Source organism: Urocitellus parryii, chromosome 4 (assembly GCF_045843805.1).
Source record: "Urocitellus parryii isolate mUroPar1 chromosome 4, mUroPar1.hap1, whole genome shotgun sequence".
NCBI classification, from domain to species: domain Eukaryota; kingdom Metazoa; phylum Chordata; class Mammalia; order Rodentia; family Sciuridae; genus Urocitellus; species Urocitellus parryii.
In genome coordinates this window covers 206,166,465-206,185,307 of record NC_135534.1, presented here as the reverse complement: position 1 = coordinate 206,185,307, position 18,843 = coordinate 206,166,465, and the positions used below count along the sequence as shown (strand labels likewise).

General features: G+C 43.1%; 1 protein-coding gene across 2 annotated transcripts in view; it reads right to left on the bottom strand.

The window, feature by feature from the left end:
- Fubp3 (far upstream element binding protein 3) overlaps nucleotides 1-18,576 on the bottom strand; it is a 50,715-nt gene extending 32,139 nt beyond the window's left edge. For both annotated transcript variants that reach the window (XM_026386513.2, XM_026386514.2), the window contains exons 1-2: nucleotides 18,437-18,576; nucleotides 4,854-4,959 (exon numbers count right to left, since the gene is read on the bottom strand). In XM_026386513.2, the coding sequence (XP_026242298.1) occupies nucleotides 4,854-4,959; nucleotides 18,437-18,520 (190 nt within the window). In that variant the 5' untranslated portion in view covers nucleotides 18,521-18,576. The remainder of the gene's footprint in view (nucleotides 1-4,853; nucleotides 4,960-18,436) is intronic.
- Between the last annotated feature and the right edge of the window lie 267 nt (nucleotides 18,577-18,843).

The window sequence follows — 18,843 nt, the reverse complement described above, 5'->3', positions numbered from 1 at the left end:
GTTTCTCAAGCAGCCAGGCAGGTACACAGTGGACCCTGAGAGGCTGAGAAGAGTGGAGAGAGGACAGCCTCTGTATGCTTTCCTAAAGGAAGAAAAAGAAAGGCTTGAGCTCATTCATGAGCTGATGCTAGACCAGGGCTGGCAGACTGCCTGAGGGCAGCTGCCTGCTTTTGTAAATAACATACTACTGAAATACAGCCATGTTCATCTGCCACGTGTTTACCTATCATCCGTGGCTGCTTCTGAGTTCCAATGGCACAGCTGAGGAGGTGCAAGCCAAAAATATTTACTACCTGGTCTCTTTTAAGAAAAAGCTTTCTGGACAGGCACAGCAGGGCACGCTCATAATCCCAGTGACTTGAGAGGCTGGGGCAGGAGGATTGCAAGTTCAAGGTCAACTTGGGGAAAGCACCCAGACCCTGCCTCAAAATAAAAGAAAAAAACGGTACTTGCCCATAGACAAAACCCTGGGTTCCATCCCCACTGCTGCAACAGAAAACTTGTCAATGTGCAATTAAGTCCAAATCTGTATTTCTAAATCGCTCAGCTCATACTGTCCTCTTAAACTTGAAGCTTACTTTTTACAAAACATTAAAGATGCTAAACACAGCATATGACAAGGGTAAAGTAAAGCAGGAGAGTTACTTGTTTCACTCTCCAAGGCACAAGGGAAATGAAGAGTCTCTGATCAGGTTGAATGTGGCAGGAAATGAGCATCATGGGCCCTGGTGCCTGCATAACAAAAGAGGGGATGACCACCAAAAGGGGACAGAAACTAGTTTGGAGGTCCAGCCCCGAATGTGGTTTACTATACACTGGTGAAGTGGGTGTGTGAGAAAAGGAGAAAACAGCAAAGGGAAAGGAGGGAAGAATGAAAAAGGAGGAGAGACGATGAAGCAGCCAGGGAGCTTGGAAGCCAGGCACCAAAAATGTCAAAAGAAGGCGAGGACAAGTTTCTAGAAGGAAGTCACATCAACTCTTTCCTTTTTTTGCTACTGGGAATGGAACCCAGAGGTACCTAACCACTGAACCACACCCTCAGCCCTGTTCTGTATTATACTTAGACAAGGTCTCATTGAGTTGCTTAGGGCCTCCAGTTGCTGTGGCTGGCTTTGGACTTGTGATCCTCCTGCCTTAGCCCCCCAAGCCATGGGGATTACTGGGTGTGCACCACCGCACCTGGTAAGTCACATCAATTCTGAGACCTGAAGGTGAGTGAGAGATGGCCAGGGGAACTGGCGAGGGGATAACTATTAGGAAGAGCAAAGAGAAGAGATGCCTAGGCTGTAGTGGTGAGCACAGGACTAGGAAAAGAAACTAGAAAGGCAGGGAGGCCATGGCCAGCTTAGGAAGATCTGGACCTCTGACTGCTGGAAGCTGCAGTAGTCCTAAAGGAGACACAGGATACGTCAGCGTGGCTGCAGGAAGAGGCTCCAGCTGCATCATGAAGAAAGTACTGTATGGGAAAGGTGCCACAGAGAGACCAGAGCAGGATTTGTGAATTGCTGGGGTACCAAACACACATCTCAAAGACTGTAAGAAAGTTCAGGTGTCAATACTGAAGATGCTACGGTACAAATGATTTGATGTGAAGCTGGAGGGCAGTGGAATTACTGCTCTTGCTGAGGAAGGGAACCTAGGCAGACCCTGAAAGCTGAGCTCCAAATTCCTTGCTTGGTCCCAAGCAGGATCAGGAACTAGCAATCTCACAGACAGCTCAAAATTGTCACTCTCTGGAATGCAACTAAACCAAGCCCCCTTGTACACCAAGAACCAACCTGTCCCCTATTGCACTGCTTCACACAATTCATCTTCCAGTTTATGTTTGAAAATCTCAACTGTACTGAGTCAAGTCTACAGTAAGGTTCTTTCTAGTTTAAAAGTAAAGTGCTTTTAAGTGAATAACATCTCCAAAAAGTTTTAAGTGACTGAACTTCAACCTCCTAAAGGTTAAAGAACCCTGCTTCACAGTTAAATCAGAAAGTTCACATTGCTAAAGAAGCGATCTGGTGAGCGTCTGTCACGAAACCCCAAGCCAAACCAAACAAGAACCTGCAAAACCTTTGGAAATCTTTAATGCTAGGAAAAAAGTGTTGACATTCCCGCTTCTGGTTCTGTATCCAGGCTCTGGACTTTTCTAAATTCTTATTGCAATGACAGCAAGACTTGCAAGACTCAGAAAGCTATCAGGTTAACAGAGGACATCACTTCCCCCAACAGGGTCTGTGTGTTCATATACCTAACTCAAGACACAGAGAACTGGCCCAGTACCTTTATTCCCATTACAACATATCTGACAAAGACCAGGCCAAGAGGCCCCAAAAGCTCAGGGTTCCTAAGGTTCTTGCTGAGCTCAATAGCAAGCCCAAACTCTACAAGGAAAAAACTTGGAGAAATGTGTAAGTCTGTTATTTAACAATGATCAACAGAAAGATTAGTTTTATCAACTGGGATGAAGAATGTAAGAAGCCTGAGGAAAAAATGTCTTGTTCTTCAATACAGTTTCCATTGTTACAGAAGACAAGACGTCCAGAGATGATGACAAATCCGACAGGACACACACCACAGTATCCAGTGGGAGAGTGGCCCATTCCCACTATAAGAAGGCTTAACATGTAGAGAGGAAAATGGAAATTGCGTTCATTTTTGCGTTCATTTTGTTTATGAGTATTTATTCTCCAAAAGGCAAACAGGTTAAAAATACGCATTTCGAAATATCAGGTGAAGACACATGATATAATAATGAACTTGGTTTTTAAGTATGATTCTGGCTGTTGGTCAACTACATCTGCCTGCTACCCAGTTCTCCCTTATTGATAGATTTGGAACCTTTTACTGATTTCTTTCAAATGGATACACAAAGGACTGATGGGAGAAAGATGTCTGCACAATGCCGGAGGGGGGGTTTCATTTACAAATATTTAGGTGGTCCTTATGCAAAGGACACAGGTAGTCTTACCTGTTCACTGTGTGCCTAAGGTTTGACACTTCAACTCTGCGGAAAACAAGGCTGAATTGTCATGAAAGACTGATGAGTTGTGAGATGTATCGATCCTAACTTCTGGAAACACTGGGCCATGGAGACTGTGTCCATTAATGAGACCTGCGCTCAGAGCCAGAGAGCTCAGTTTGATGTTGACATTGATGTCCCATAGGACATCACTGGATGTTCAAAGCATGAACACCCTACTAAGGCAAGGTTACTTTGCATCACAGCTCTTAGCTAAGGCAAAAATGCAGAAAATGTCATCAGTCACATTTGGTCTAAGAAAATACCAACATCAGTAATGTATAAAAAGATCATAGAACACCATTTTGAAGCAGCAGTTCAAATGGTTATCTTAGTTCCAATGGCCTTGGGGTAGATTATCCACATGTGTGACCTTAAATAGTTAAAAAACAACAAAAAACAGACAAGAATTTTGTACTCAAAATGATGCATGCTGTATCCTCAAAGTCTTCACCTTGTCAGTCCAAACAATTACTCAAAAATTTCCCACATCTAAAAACAATGGCCATCTCTACTTTTAGAATTCCTGAAGAAACCAAAGAAATTGCAGTAGCACCAAATTTACATATGTGTATGTATACTTATGTATATACACGTGTGTATATACATACAGACACACACACACACACACACACACACACACACATTATTTTTTTATACCAGGGACTGAACCCCCCCGAGCCACATTCCCAGCACCTTTTATGTTCTATTTTGGACAGGGGCTCACTAAGTTGCTGAGTCTGGCTAGTTTTAAAAAATATTTTTAGGGCTAGGATTGTGGCTCAGCGGTAGAGCCCGTGCCTAGCACTTATGAGGCCCTGGGTTCAATCCTCAGCACCACATAAAAATAAAATTTAAAAAGGTATTAACATAAATAATAAATTATTTAAAAAATTATTTTTAATTACAGATGGACACAATACCTTTATTTTATGTATTTATTTTTATGTTGTGCTGGGGATTAACCCAGTGCCTCAGACATGCTGGCAAATGTTCTATCACAGAGCCACAGACCCAGGCCTGAGGCTGGCCTTGAACCTGCAATCCCCCTGTCTCAGCCTCCTGAGTTTAGGCATGTGCCACCACACCCAGCCAAATTATATTTTTTCTAAGTACATAAAAACAGTTACTTTCTTTGGAAGATACAATACTTCTGTTCTGCACTTTCCTTTCTTTCACTTGTATCACAGAAATAATACACAGACAGGAAGAACAGCAGAAGACCAGAGAAGACCCTTAACTATGTGCGGATGTAAGTGTCATCAAGTGACCCTCACACCCTGTACAGGATTCTCAAATTCCTTTTGGGATGGAGAAGAAAACAAAAATGAAGAAAACATTAAATGTATGAATGAATAAAATAAAAACAGAAGCTTCTCGAAAGAGCTTGTCATAAATGGGGAGGTGAAAACCCAGCAGATATTGTGAAAGGTCACCATCCCTGTTTCCTTTCTTGGAGTACAAGATGCAGCCACAGCTTCCTCAGAGCTGCACACCAAATCTTAGCTTTTCTTTGGAGGAAAGTGGGAACTTCAATTTCCACACATGCACTAGAAGAACTGAGAGCTAAATCAAAATTCTCAAAGGGGTCAAATGACTTCCAGATGGATGTTCAAGGCCAAGTCTTTACCTTGGAGCCCAGCTGAAAAAATTTCTGTATTATCAAGGCAAATAGGAACTCAAATGCTGGAGAATTGTTGAGAACAATTATCCTAAATACATCCCCTCTACCATTCCTCTCAAGAAAGCGATGCTGGAAAGAGCCGTTAAGGAAAGGGCTGAAAGAGTCAAGCATGGCTGGTAGGCTCACTCCGACCCTGCGGAGGGCACGCAGGGGACTCACCTCCATCGTCCAGGGGCCGTTTCTGCACGCCATATCCATACACGCAGGGATCCACGAGAGGCGTGGAGTTGTTCAAGTGAGGAATCGAATCAATCTTAGCAGCAATCTACAAAGAGAATCAGATTTAAATACTCAGTAACAAATCAAAGCCGTATTAGAACACACAAGAGTCCCATGAAGGGGCTGTTACCCGCTTCTCCCCCAACGACCTTACTGTAAGGCATCATCACAACAGGCCAGTTTTCCCTGTGAACTGAGTTTTCTTTTGGCCTTAATAATGTCTTTAGAAATAAAAATACTTCCCAAACTGTGCCTTTACAGGCAAATCCATATTTTTAAGTAGTCACTAAATATATAGGTATGCCTCATCTTTTTTTAATTGATTTTATTTTTTAAACACATGACAGCGAAATGCATTGCAATTCTTATTACACATATAGAGCACAATTTTTCATATCTCTGTTTTTATGTAAAGTATGTTCACACCAATTCATGTCTTCATACATGTACTTTGGATATAGGTATGCCTCATCTTAAAGCAGGCAGACAATATGGAGAACTTGATTCAAAAACCTCATTTTATTACAGGGTTCTTTTCCCTTCGGCCACAAATTCCCCTATGAAATAAGAATATTTTATAGGCCTGGTTTGCTCAGAAACAACAATTCTTCAGGACTAAATCCATCCTATTAACTTTAACATCCATAAACTGATGATGTGAGCTTCATAGACAAAAAATGATAAACTGCTCCTCCACGTTGGAAATGTCCAAACAATTTCAGAAGGATTCCTGCCCCACAGAAAAGGGAGGCAACTTCTGAGAACAATGTCAGCAGCTGAAGTTGTTTATCAGCCAAAGAACAGATAATAGCTAGTAAGTTTTCCCCCCAGAAACAAATGCCGAACTTCCTACTTATCTACTTTGTTCTCATTAGGAAATTAAACATGGCATAATAAATCAGCTCTCACTTAAGCAAAGGAGTATTTACAGCAACTGTTCTTCATGTCAGTCCCTTAGTAAAGTTCAACAAGCAGGGAAGATAGAGGGCAGCCAGCACAGCTGTCCCATACAACTGAGGTTTTCCTGGTAGTTCTGTGCTAGTCCAAAAGTGCCCAGAAGTCTGACGCCTTCTGGGACCAACATGAAGATAAATAACCTTAAACAAATAAATGACAAAGATAACCACGAGACTGAAAACCAAATGCAGGCCTTGGAATGCCAGCCAGGCTCCCAGGCATCCCAAGTCCACTGATGTCTGCTCTCCTCCCTTTCATTTACCGGTTCTGCGATGTTGGGCAAATCTCCTTCCTGTCTGCATAAAAACCCTAGGGTACAATACTAAATTAGTTTTTGAAATATAGTTAAGATACCTTGAACAAAGGAGCTTCAAGTAGTAGAAATATTTTACAAATACCAGGGTTTTGAAAAGAAGGCAATCCATCCAACAAATACTAGTTATCTCCAGTGTGACGAGCTGTTTGAGGCACTGGGGCTGCTGTGCAGAATATGACCTAGGAGAGCCTCGACTCTCTTGAACCAGCAGAGCTGGTGGGGACTTATAGGGTACACAAGGTAATCAGTAACTGATCACTCCAGCTGGTACTAAGCGTTAAGATGACATACACAGGGCCCAGAAGAGGTGCTTCAAGTAAAGCAATCAGGGAAGGGCCACTGCAAGGAGGTATCATCTGATCTGAGAACTACATGAGGAGGAGGCTGGCCACAGAAAAACCAGAGGATGTCCTAGGCAAAGGGAACAGCTTGTACAAAAGCCCTGGGGCAGAACAGGCTTGCAGGTATAAGCCTAGAAGAGATAAGTCAATTTCACTGAGCACAAGGACCTAGATGTATTCTAAGAGGTTCTTAGAGCCTTACGGGTCTTGGTAAGAAACTTGGATTTTATAGAAAGGCTGATGTAAGACTATTCCCAAGTTTTAATCCAGAGAAAAACATGCTCATTTTTATTGTTAAAAGATCCCTTTGACAGATTGTAAGGAGATAAGGAGAGGAAGATCATTTAGGAGGTACTAGTAGTACAGTAGAGGCCAGAGGTCAGCAAATTATGGTTGGTGAACCACCTGCTTTTGTAATGAAGGTTTTATGAGAACACAGCCACACACCTATGGCTGGCTTTGCACTACAGTGGCACAGAGACTGTGCAGTGTGCAAAGCCTAAATGTTAACACTTACTACACAGACCTTTAAAGGAAGTTTGCTGACCCCTGCCTAACCTAGAGATGATGGCAGCCTGAATGCATGCTTAAAACTTTTTCCCCACCAGTAAGAAAAATACTAAGAAACCCCAGCTCGTATACCCAAGACTCAGGTAAGGGATCATTTGCTCCAAACGGCACACTGCGCAAGACTTGCAATCTCATTCTCCATATTTTTTTTAATTTTTAATATTTATTTTTTAGTTTTCGGTGGACACAACATCTTTACTTTATTTGTATGTGGTGCTGAGGATCGAACCCAGCACCCCACGCATGCCAGGCCAGCGCGCTATGCTTGAGCCACATCCCCAGCCTCTCTCCATATGTTTTGTTTTGTTTAAAGAGAGAATGAGAGAGAGTGAGAAAGAGAGAGAGAAAATTTTTTAATATTTATTTTTTAGTTTTTGGCGGACACAACATTTTTGTTTGTATGTGGTGCTGAGGATCGAACCCCGGCCGCACGCATGCCAGGCGAGCGCGCTATCGCTTCAGCCACATCTCCAGCCCCGTCTCCATATGTTTTGGATACGCTTGTGGTAGTTGGCTACTTACTCAAGAAGCAAAAGCTACCTTTAAGGAATTATTTGGTAAAGCAGATGGATTTAAAAGGTAAGAACACTTCAGTGGCTTACACTTCACAGGAGACCACAATAAACTGAGCAGCAAATGGCTGGTGTAGGGAGTGTCAAGATTATTGTCCCAGTTGTTTTTTAAAAATGGCCCCAGCAAGGCCTAAGGATGGCGCATTCCTGTACTCCCAACTACTTAGGAGGCTGAGGCAGGAGGATCATAAGTTCAAGGCCAGCCTAGACAACTCAGAAAGACACTGACTCATAATAAAGTAAAATAAAAGGATTAGATGTATAATCAGTGGCAGAATGCTTGCTGAGCATGTTCGAGGTCCTGGGTTCCATCCTTAGCACCATGTAAAATACTTAAGCAAAATACGGCCCTAAAACTTCCCAGCAGACAATGAAGATGACCCCCAAATGAGAAAGGGGTAGCCTGGCACATTGGTGCATGCCTGTAATCCCAGCATCTCAGGAGGCTGAGGCAGGAGAAGTGCAAGTTCAAAGTCAGCCTCAGCAACTTAGCAAGACCCTGTCTCAAAATAAAAAATAAGGGATGTGGCTCATTGATGAAATACCCCTGGGTTCAATCCCTTGGTGCGGAAAAAAAAAAAAAAAAAAAAAAAAAAGAAAAAGTGGGTGTGTGGGTGGGGGTTCTATGGCTAAAGGTACTATAATTCTCTGTGGAATCCCCAACAGTATGTGCATCAAACCACTCTCTCAACAGACCACCCCAAAAAGCTCCACACATCAGGCACATCATCTCTATTCCCTTCTGATGATGCCTACTGGCTTCTAGTTCTTTTCCCTTCCTTCTTACATAGCTAAAATGTATTCCTGAGTCCTTGGCCTTCCTTATAATTTATAAGGAAATTCCAGTTTCATATGGTGCTAGAATGTCACATAGAAATGTTACAAGCTTTCTGTTCCTAGTTTTGATTAAATCGACAAATGTCCTTCCAAAATATGACAAGCCTCTCCGATTTGTTCCTAATTCATGCTTGCTTCAGTTTTCTATAACTTGGGAAGTCTGCAAAGAGAGAGGCAGTCCAGAGTAATAGTTAAGAGGTATAGTGCTGAAGCCAGCAGGTTGCTTTTGAATCCTGGCAATACAAATGTTAGATGAGTAATTATACTTTGCATTTATATTATACTGTACATTACAATATACTGTAAAGAAACAATGTATTCCTTTATTCATAAAGCACATTTCTTGTTCCAAGAAATGGTTTTAAATATCTAATAATGAAAATTAAAATAATTTATTGAGTGCTTACTATGTGGCAGGCACTCTGCTAAGAACACTTCAGATATATTGTTTTTCTCATGATTCTCTAGGAAACTGGTATTTCCATTTTAAGACAAAAAAAAAAAAAAAAAAGGGCCCACAGAAGCTGAGTGACCCACCCAAGCCACCCATTCTAAAAGTGAAGAATAGCATTTAAGCCTGGGCTGCCCTGACTCAGAGTCTAGGCTCCTAACTATTACGCAACCACCTCTCTCTCCTCCACTTCATACTCTCTAAAACCCATCTAAATTCCTGAGGACTTAAAAACCTAATGACTCCCAGTGCCTACAGTTCAAGGGACTGCTCACATCCTCACTCATCTCTTTCTAAATAGTAGCTGCTTCGGGAATGTGAGGTTCAGAATGGTGCAGGCCAGAAGATAACAGAAGCACACAAGCTGGGATACTCCAACAAAACCAAGGCCACTCTGTTTTTTATCTGCAGGCATGACCTTGGAGACTCTGCTAGTGATTTTCTATCACACAAGTCACCCCCTCCTTTTGTGGGGAGACAAATGGGTTATCTCACTACTTGCACTACTTTAAGTCTACCACGCGGCCTGCGCAGTGGTTTCATTAATGAGGTTCTAGGCATAAAGTTAGTTAGACGAGATCGAAATAAAAACACAAGACTCAATTACCTTAATTCTATTGCTAGGTCCGAGACGGCTCCCCTCTCTGGTTCGCTCCTCTAGCCGCCCAGCAGGGCAGCAAGGATTACTCAGGGCTAGCAGGAGAGAGAGAGCGAGCACGCCGGGGAGTAGCCTTTTATTAGGGAACCAGAGATTCAGGGGAGAATTCCATCCAATGAAGGTTGAGGGGGGGCTGCACTCCAAGGTCAGGGTCAGCGATTGGGTCCCCGGGGTCAGTGGTCAGGCACACCCCCACACGGATGGGCTCTCTCATCAGGAGAGGGACGGGAAAAACTTCGACATTTGCCAAAGTGCCTCAGACCCTCAACGGGAGGCACCCGATCACGTGTGAGAATGGCGCCCCACATTTAAGCACAGTGATAGATGAAAAACAAATCACTATCTTGGACATTCAGCCCCTAATGCAAGAGGCAGAATAGAGGGGAGGGGACTACCACACCAGGAGTCAGCCGAGAGTCCTGGTTTTCCTGCCACTCTTCCAGTGTGTGACCTTCAAGGGCCCTGTTCCTTGGTATTTTCACCTGTAAAATACAGGGCTGATCATACCCATATTTTCTAAAGAAGAGGATACAGACAATTCTAGAAGGCACATGGATCAGTACTTTTTTTGGGGGGTGGGGGGTTCCAGGGATTGAACTCAGAGGCTCTTGAGCACAGAGCCACATCCCCAGCCCTATTTTGTATTTTATTTAGAGACAGGGTCTCATTGAGTTGCTTTAGTGCCTCACTGTTGCTGAGGCTTGGCTGTGAACTCTCAATCCTCCTGCCTCAGCCTCCTGAGCTACTTCGATTACAGGTGTGCGCCACCACACCCAGCTTATGAATCAGTATTTTTATTAACATATATACACACTGTCCTTAGTTACCTTTGATGCATGGCTGTTTTCCACTTACGATAGTGATTTTCCTTTTGAAAATACTTTAATATTAAGTAAATAGTATAATGAGGGCTCATTTTTATGGCAAAAATCAAAAAGGTGGTAAACAAATCACTGCAGTTCGGAAATACAGGAATTAATTATTCCCTTTTCTTCTTTTTTTTTTTAAAGAGAGAATTTTTAATATTTATTTTTTAGTTTTCGGCAGATACATCTTTATTTGTGTGTGGTGCTGAGGATTGAACCCGGGCCGCACGCATGCCAGGCGAGCGCGCTACCGCTTGAGCCACATCCCCAGCCCCCAATTATTCCCTTTTCTGATTCACAAAGTAGTCCACCTTACAAATCCAAAGGGAAGCTAGGACTACCTACACATACCTGAGAACTTTATACTAAATAGAAACAGGTAAAGGTCCCAAATGCCAGAAAGTCACCTATACACCCTTCTCCATGCCACTACCTATAACTACTCCTGTTCTTGGAGATCCAGCAGACAGGGAAAGCTCACATCGCCATCCAGGGTGTGGGAACCTGCTTCGGGGCAACCTGTGCTCTTCAACCACAACAGTGGTCCTACCTGGAAGAACACTAAGGTTGGACTGCAAATCTCTGCTTCCCATAGCAGAAGCAGAACCCAGGCACTATGCTAGAGTCTCAGAGACAGGGTCCTGAACCTTGGTGTATAGGGGAAAGCCCTAAGCCGGCATCCAACTTCCTGATGTGTTACAAAGAGGAAAGTATACCAAATTCATTGCTCCCTTACCAGGCTGTTGCCCAGTGCCTTTCTTTAATTTTCAATGATGGTGTGAAGTAGTTAACTATTCTCATTATTATGAATTTAGAGACAGTCTACCTGGAAGTGTATCTCTACGGATAGCAAGGTAACAAGTGTAAATCACCCCAAAAATGCCAGCACATATTAAGGATCCAGAAATGTCTGCTATTTTAACCTTTTGTCTAAATATAATAGTAATACAGAAGAGTGTATGGAGTCTGCATTTACAGCTCACTGCATTTTCACATCCTTAGCGCCTATGATTAAGGGTCCAGATCAAGACAGAGCACGGGCTGTGGTGTGGCTCGTGTGGTAGAATGCACAGGAATCTCCAAGGCACTGGGTTCCATCCCCAGAACAGAGAAAGAAAACAAAAGAAAGAAAAATGAAAAATATTACCAACAGCACAGAAAGTTGACTCATGGCCCCTTCAGTAGATGCTACCCACCTCGTAACATTAGCTATTTTCCAAATTACTATTATCAAGGATTTCCATTTTTCAGATGAGAAACTGAGGCTTAAAGAAGTTAAATAATTCATTCAAGGTCACCAAGCCAGAAGTAGCAGAACCAGAGCTTACACTAACACAATCTGAATTCAAAGTTCTGTCTTCTAAATAACCACTTCATGATACTACTACTCCTTGGGAACTTTGTGACCCTCAAATGAGGGAACATATCTAAGAACTCTTGCCTGGCACCCAGCACAGCATGGGCTCCATGAATGGTAGCTATTGTCATTAGAGATGGGGCCTGGCTGATCCTGCCCTATTTACTGGCATTAAGCAAAACAAGCAATTCTATGACAATGAGATACGGTGTTAGTTCTTCTCAGGAGCTTTTCCTGACAACCTCATCCCACCCACATTTGGGCAGAATTAAAAACTCCTCTATTTGTTTGCTAAGCACTCTGTAAACTACCTACTATCTCCCCACTACTGAGCTCTTTGAGGAAGGGCTCTGTCACAATCATATTATACCCGAGGACAAAAGTTCTTAACTGGGACTTCCAGGTTTTAGCTTTAGAGAAATCATGAATTTCATGAAATTTAAGTATTTCTGGGGGGAGGATCAAAGTTTTCAGAAATCTCAAAAAAACAATCCAAGTTCTGAAAAAATTAAAGAACACTTTCCCAATGCTTAGCAAAATGCTTGGCACAGAACACATGCTCATTAAACTCTGCTGAATTTAAAGTAGGTGTGGAGAAGCCCATCTGCAGGTAACATGCTAACATGACCAGCTGAGGCTCTCAGCTGAAACACTGATGCACGTGGTCTAAAAGGACATGCCCCATTAGTATTCTCCCTCCTGACAGAGTTCCACCGTCATCCCTTCAAGGTTTTGTTCACAGATATTACTATAGCCAGGCATGGTCACACACACCTGTAATTCCAGCTACTTAAAAGGCTGGGGCAAAATTGCAAATTCAAGGCCAGCATATGCAACTTTGAGAGATCCATCTAAAAATCTAAAAAAGAAGATGGGTGGTGGGGGAGGATGTAGCTCAGTAGAGCATTTGCTTAGCATGCACAAGGTCCTGGGTTCAATGTCCAGTACTCCCTCACCACAATGCACAAAATTCTGCTGTTGTCACCTCTCTGGGATAAAAAACTACTCAATTAATTCAGCAAAGAAACCATGCCTTCTTAAAATACAGAAGAAATGGGTTCAAGAACTACTCCCCATACAGCAATGTTGCATCATTTTGGTTCATTATTCTCAAATATGCAATGAGAATTATAGTCCTTGCCTAGATTATTTCACCTGGTGTTGTGAGAATGGATCAAACTCCACAATACGGTGAAACCAGCTAAAAAATCTGTCTGATTTATCTTCACACTGGCCCAGCACCCAGCAAGAAGCCATGAACTCAGCAGCTCCTCACATAATGGTAAATGATCTGAACCACACAACTTGCCCTAATGTTACTCAGTCTTGCAAATGATTTGTTACCATCTGGCATTAGAATAAAAGTACAGTTCATACTCCAAAAGTAGTACTGACTATTCTTTCCCAATGTTTATAATAAAACTCCAACTGCAAAACATTTTCAGATGGGATGATTCTAAGGTAAATCAACAGAATAAAAGGACTGCACACAAAAGTAGGGTAGAAAGGAGTTTGCACAGACATTCAATATAATATATAAAAAGGAGAACCACAATATAGTCAAAACTTCAGCTCCAGATAGGCAGAAGCTTTGAATGATCATGGGTTTAAAGGGACTGCCAAGATTGTCTAGTTCAACATTTCCTAAAGTTTGATCCACAAATGTGATTGGTTCCATGAAAAGAGGACATGAAGGGACATAACTTCAGGAATTTTTTAAAATTTTATTTTGTTTTTTTAATGTGGTGCTGAGGATTGATCCCAGTACTTCACATGTGCTAAGCAAGCACTCTACTGCTGAGCCACAACCCCAGCCTCAAGATTTTTTTTTTTTATAGCACACACCTTACACCCTTTTAGGAGATAATGCACATAAGTTATTAAATGCACAAAGAAGTCCTGCAGTAAAGCCAACTAACCTTTATTTGACCCTGCATGCTCTAAAATTATTTGCCTAAGTGCTCTTTTCCATGGAAGATATATCAAAAGCCTGATGTTCAAAAGGCTATATGGCCAACCTCGTCCATGGTCCTGGATATACTTGAAGGAGACTCAGACCTCCTAACTCTCCATATAGAGTTCTTTCCATTAGAAATTTTTTAAAAATTTCTAAGAAAAAAAAATTTTTTTTTTTAAATCTAAGATGAGTTGGGTGTCGTGGGGCATATTTGTAATCCCAGCAACTCAGGTGAAGGAGAAGGACTGCAACTTCAAGGCCAGCAACCCTGTCTCAAAATAAAATAAAAAAGGGCTGAGGATGTGGCTCCATGGTAGAGTGCCTGCCTAGCATAAGCAAGGCCAGGCTGGGTTCAATTCCCAGCACCCACTGGTGTCCCCCACTCTCACCCCAGGGATTTGGGGCTTACAATTTAGAAAAGGATCAGGAAAAAAGCTGTCAATCCAGAATCCCAATGGGTAGTTTAAAACAGCAGCATGGTGCTAGGAATAAAGGTAACCCAGAGTGGACACTCATGTGAAGGGGCAGCAGCTACTTAGCTCTTGCTGATGAATGCCATGCAGGACAGGAGAGCAAAGTAATCAGATGTTTTCTAAATAAATGAGAAATCTCAATTTTAATACAAAATCACTCTAATTTATAAGTGTTGGTACTGTGTGGGTCAAAGTAAGCATGCTTATAAGTCCACTGTAGCCCATGGGACTATTCTGAGAACTGCGGTCTAGGTATCTACAAGATTATTTGGACTTCAGAAGAAAGCAAAGTTTGACAATATGCCCGATTCCAGATTTTAAATTAAAGATGAGAAATCTCAGTTGAAGACGAATGAAGCCTTAAGAGGCTTACAATGGAAAGCAGTTCACTTGCTATCCACTTTTCAATACCAAATAGCAATACTTCCATTAACATGTGGTGACCTAATAGGGTCAGTGACATCACCAAAACCCTTTAACAAGGACTCATTCTTTGCCGACAAATATACTGAGTGCCATCAGAGCAAATCTACAGGAGCAGCCCATAGATTTCCTACAGAAACTGATTTCCTTTGAATGTTTGAGAAACATAAAATGAGCATAGAGGCATCAGCCTCCTACAAAATTCAACCACTGGACATGTATGACAGTCCAGTGCAACTTGAATCTTGTGAGCATTCAACACACTAGACTTTTCCAAGTCAAAAACATATATTAACTGAGCAAAGGCATAATCTCTTAAGGCTTATCTAATAGCCAATAAATGTAGCTTTTTCCTTTAATGGCTGATGTACAGTGCTCTCTTAGAGTATTCCCTGTGACTTGGGAGGCTCAGGAGGATCCCAAGTTTGAAGTCAATCTCAGCAACTCAGTGAGACCATGTCTCAAAATTAAAAATAAAAAGGGCTAGGGATGTAGCTCAGTGTAGTCTACCCCTGAATTCAATCACCAGTACCCCCCCACCCCCACCCCCCACACACAAAAGCCAGCATCTTAAAGCATGAAGTCCCAAATCAGCCCGGGTGTAGATATACAACACACATCTCAAATTATTTACTGCTCAGTTTCAAAGTGGAAAATGGATGTATAAGGAGGAATCTTCCAGAGAATTATGGAACTTGATGCTGCACGCCAATCAACATTTCCCTAAAAATAAGCCAGTAAAGATTAGGTTCCAGGCCTAAAAATCCTCTGAAAGGTTACTTTCTACTGATTTTATAATGCTTGGTCATACTTACTTGGGTGCAGGGCCATCAGGATGCCCGACTCCATTTATGTAACATTTATGCTACATTGTATATGAGTAGAATCCTCAAGTTATACAATGCAGAAGCATTGACTTGGTCAAACTCAAAAGAGGAGCCTGACTACTAAAGAGCACTGGCAAAAGCAACTCTTTAAGTGACACCTGGTAGATAACTAGTCCAGCAGCTGGAAGGCTACTTGGAACTCCTAACAGTATAGCACACAGACCGCGTCAATATGTGATTGCTCCTACTTTATGATGGGTGCTTCTAAACTACCAGTGGATCTTCTGCAGACATTTTAAAAATATCTTCAGAAAAACTGAACAGGATAAAAGAGATTTGCAACTACTGATCCCAAATCTTAGTGAGGTCCCCTTGTAACTCAGCCAGTCAGGACAGAGGTGCAGAGTTTGGCTATGGAAGATGACTCACTCTGGCTCTGAACTCACATCCAACCTTTATTAAGATCCTGGCCTCTCCAAACTAGTTAAAGACACACTTTAATTCTGCTAACCATCCAATGAATTATGAGCTAGTTTAGATACTAGCTATGTTTTTTTTTAAATACCCAACACTTTTAGATCTTCATCAATAGGACTGAATCAGATACCATGTTTACTACCCTTCAGAACAGATATAAATTAATTACCCATTTGTGCCAAATATTAGTAACTCACTGGACCTCCCGCTGAGAAAAAAATTTCATGGAACATCTTCCGAGACTCCCTTTTGATCTCAGAATACCATGCTTGAGTAAACTAACAGCAACCATTGGTTCACTTTGTTGGAAAGAGTCCAAAAGATATACAAGGCTTCAAGATGCCAGAAGAGAAGCTCAGTGGATTAGGTGCTAGACTCCATATACCAGATTGAAAAGAAAGCAAAGATTCAAATCCCAGCAGGGTACACTCAGACTCTACTACAATTGGCTAGAAAAACTGAGCACAAGACAGCTTACAACTTTCTTAACAAAAGTATGAAGGTCCTACAGTCGCTGGTATTTACAAGGACATACAAGAGGCGGGAGGTCTATAGTCACTCACATAAAGAAATATACTGTCTCTATTTCCACTTGCTGGGGGGCAAGGGGATCAAGTTTCTGCAACATGCTTATATATACTATGGAGAAGGAAAACCATGACCACCCAGATGCCCAAATAGTATGAGGTCCTTTGAGGAAAGCTTTAGTGTTATCACACAATATTACAGATTTCTAACATTCCATTCTTGCCCAATACAAACTGTAAAATAAACCTAAAATTACCCACAAACCTGTTTTTTTTCTTTAGTTTTTAAAGGCCATCAAATCCTTGAAGATAGTATGGACCTCCAGCTTATAACATTCAGAAGGAACACACTTAACAGCCCTGGCTCCATTGGGCTATTATGGCTCCAGTCAATGGTGCATCTCAAAGCTGAGAACAATTCCAATGAAGTGTCACTGCTAGTAGTAAACAGCACTGCTTCAACAATCCACATTAAGTCAGCATTTAACACCTGAGAGTCTCCCTCTTGAGCAGGTTGTCCAAGAGTATGAGTTCAACCACTGCCTCAAGAGAAGTAGAAAGTCTTCGCAATGTTTCAAAATCATTTTATGTTCAATTACAGGCCTTCTGAAAACTGAGGATCTGAGCTCTTTAAGGTAGTGGCTACAATTCTTCCAGGACACAGAAGGCCAACAAGGTGATTGTCACATATCAGCACAGAGTGATAGGCATTACATATCAGTAGCCAGTGAGAAACAAGGTCGAGGACCCTGTACTGCAGAGGAAAGTAGCAAGCAGTGTTGTAGGGGGGCTGGATGGTATGTTCATCCACTGTAGACAGAAGGTGACTGAAGTCTAAGATGGAGATACTACAGTAATAGTTGGTACCTGGGCAGTAAGTAACAATTCGTCAGACAAAATTTTAGGTGAAACCACAGGGTTGGAATGTTCTGGGATCCAATATAATGTCTACAGGAGCATCAATATTAACATGAAAAGTCAGTATGTGGGAGACAGAAAGTATGCCTCCCCTGGAATACTGGAAAGAGACTGAAAGACCACATCTTCAAGCTCTGGAGTGGAGGCCTTCTTCTAACACAAGTGAGTCCTGTGGCTTTCTGTTAGGAATCAAGCAGTCATTAATTTCAGCCCAACTTTTAAAGCATCAGTGTTCTTACAATTTATATAGGAAGAGATGACGAACATGAGACATTCAGCAAGGAAAGTTTGTTAGGACCAACTTAGTACGTTTTAGACACAAAAGAATGACACATTCATTCTAAGCACCGCCAAAAGCCAAACAATATTTTTGGCAGGTTCCATATTCTTCTCCAGGGAAGCTTGCAACCTCTTAATAACCTATTTTATCTCGGACAAATGCACACTGTCAGAAGGTAAAGTTTCTCTTCCAAAATGGGTCCCTGTCATTCTCTTCAGGAGAGGAAAACTACTGCCACTTCTGCCTCCCACTTAACACCTCCTCTCTTCTAAGAACACCTTTAAAAATAAAATATCCTCGAGTTCCCTCCACTCCACCTTCGAAACATAGAAAGCCAAAGACGAAGGATTCCAAGTTTTAACAAGCTCTTTACTGGGTGTTGAGAAGATACCCTTATACTTACAGCCAGATCCTCACTAGAAGCCTCCCGTCCACCCGCTCCCGAACCTCAGAACCCATCACTGGCTGCCCCGGGGGTACAACCCGGGCGCTGGGACGCCATGGGCGCTCTGGGCAAACGCTTTTCCAGCGGCTTCAGACACCTGGGAGACCCGCCCGACAGGCTGAGCCTGGGCCTCGCGGTGGCGCCTCGTCCCCCGGCTACTCCCGGCTGAGGCGTCGACTCAGGCTGTCTTCAGCCCCCAGGCCCGACCCTCTTCGCCTGCCCCGGCCCCGCCTCGGTCTCCCGTGCTCCCGCCGGCCGGCTGCGCCCGTACCTGCCGGACCCGGTGCAGGGCGTCCACGAAGCCCTCGGCCTTCATGCCCACCGGAGCGCTCTGTCCCTGCACCAGCTCCGCCATTACCGCCGCCGCCGCTCGGCTCCCGGGTCCGGCCTCCCGCTCCGCTCCGGGACCCGTAGCCGGAAAGGGAAAGTCGCCCCACTTCCGGCGGAAGGGAGGCTGGGACGCTCGCCGCGACAGGAGCCGCGTCTGCGGGGCGTGGTCAGAGCACGTTGACCTCCCGACCGGAAGCGGGGGCGGGGCCGCGGTGCAAGGGGCGGGCCCTGGTGTCAGTCGGGAGGACCTGGAGGCGGCTGTACCCTCCTGGTACGGGGTTCTGTTCAGGGCCGTCGAATATGTGGTGACCCGCCCTCGAGGCGCGGTCATGGCCCCAGGTATCTGGC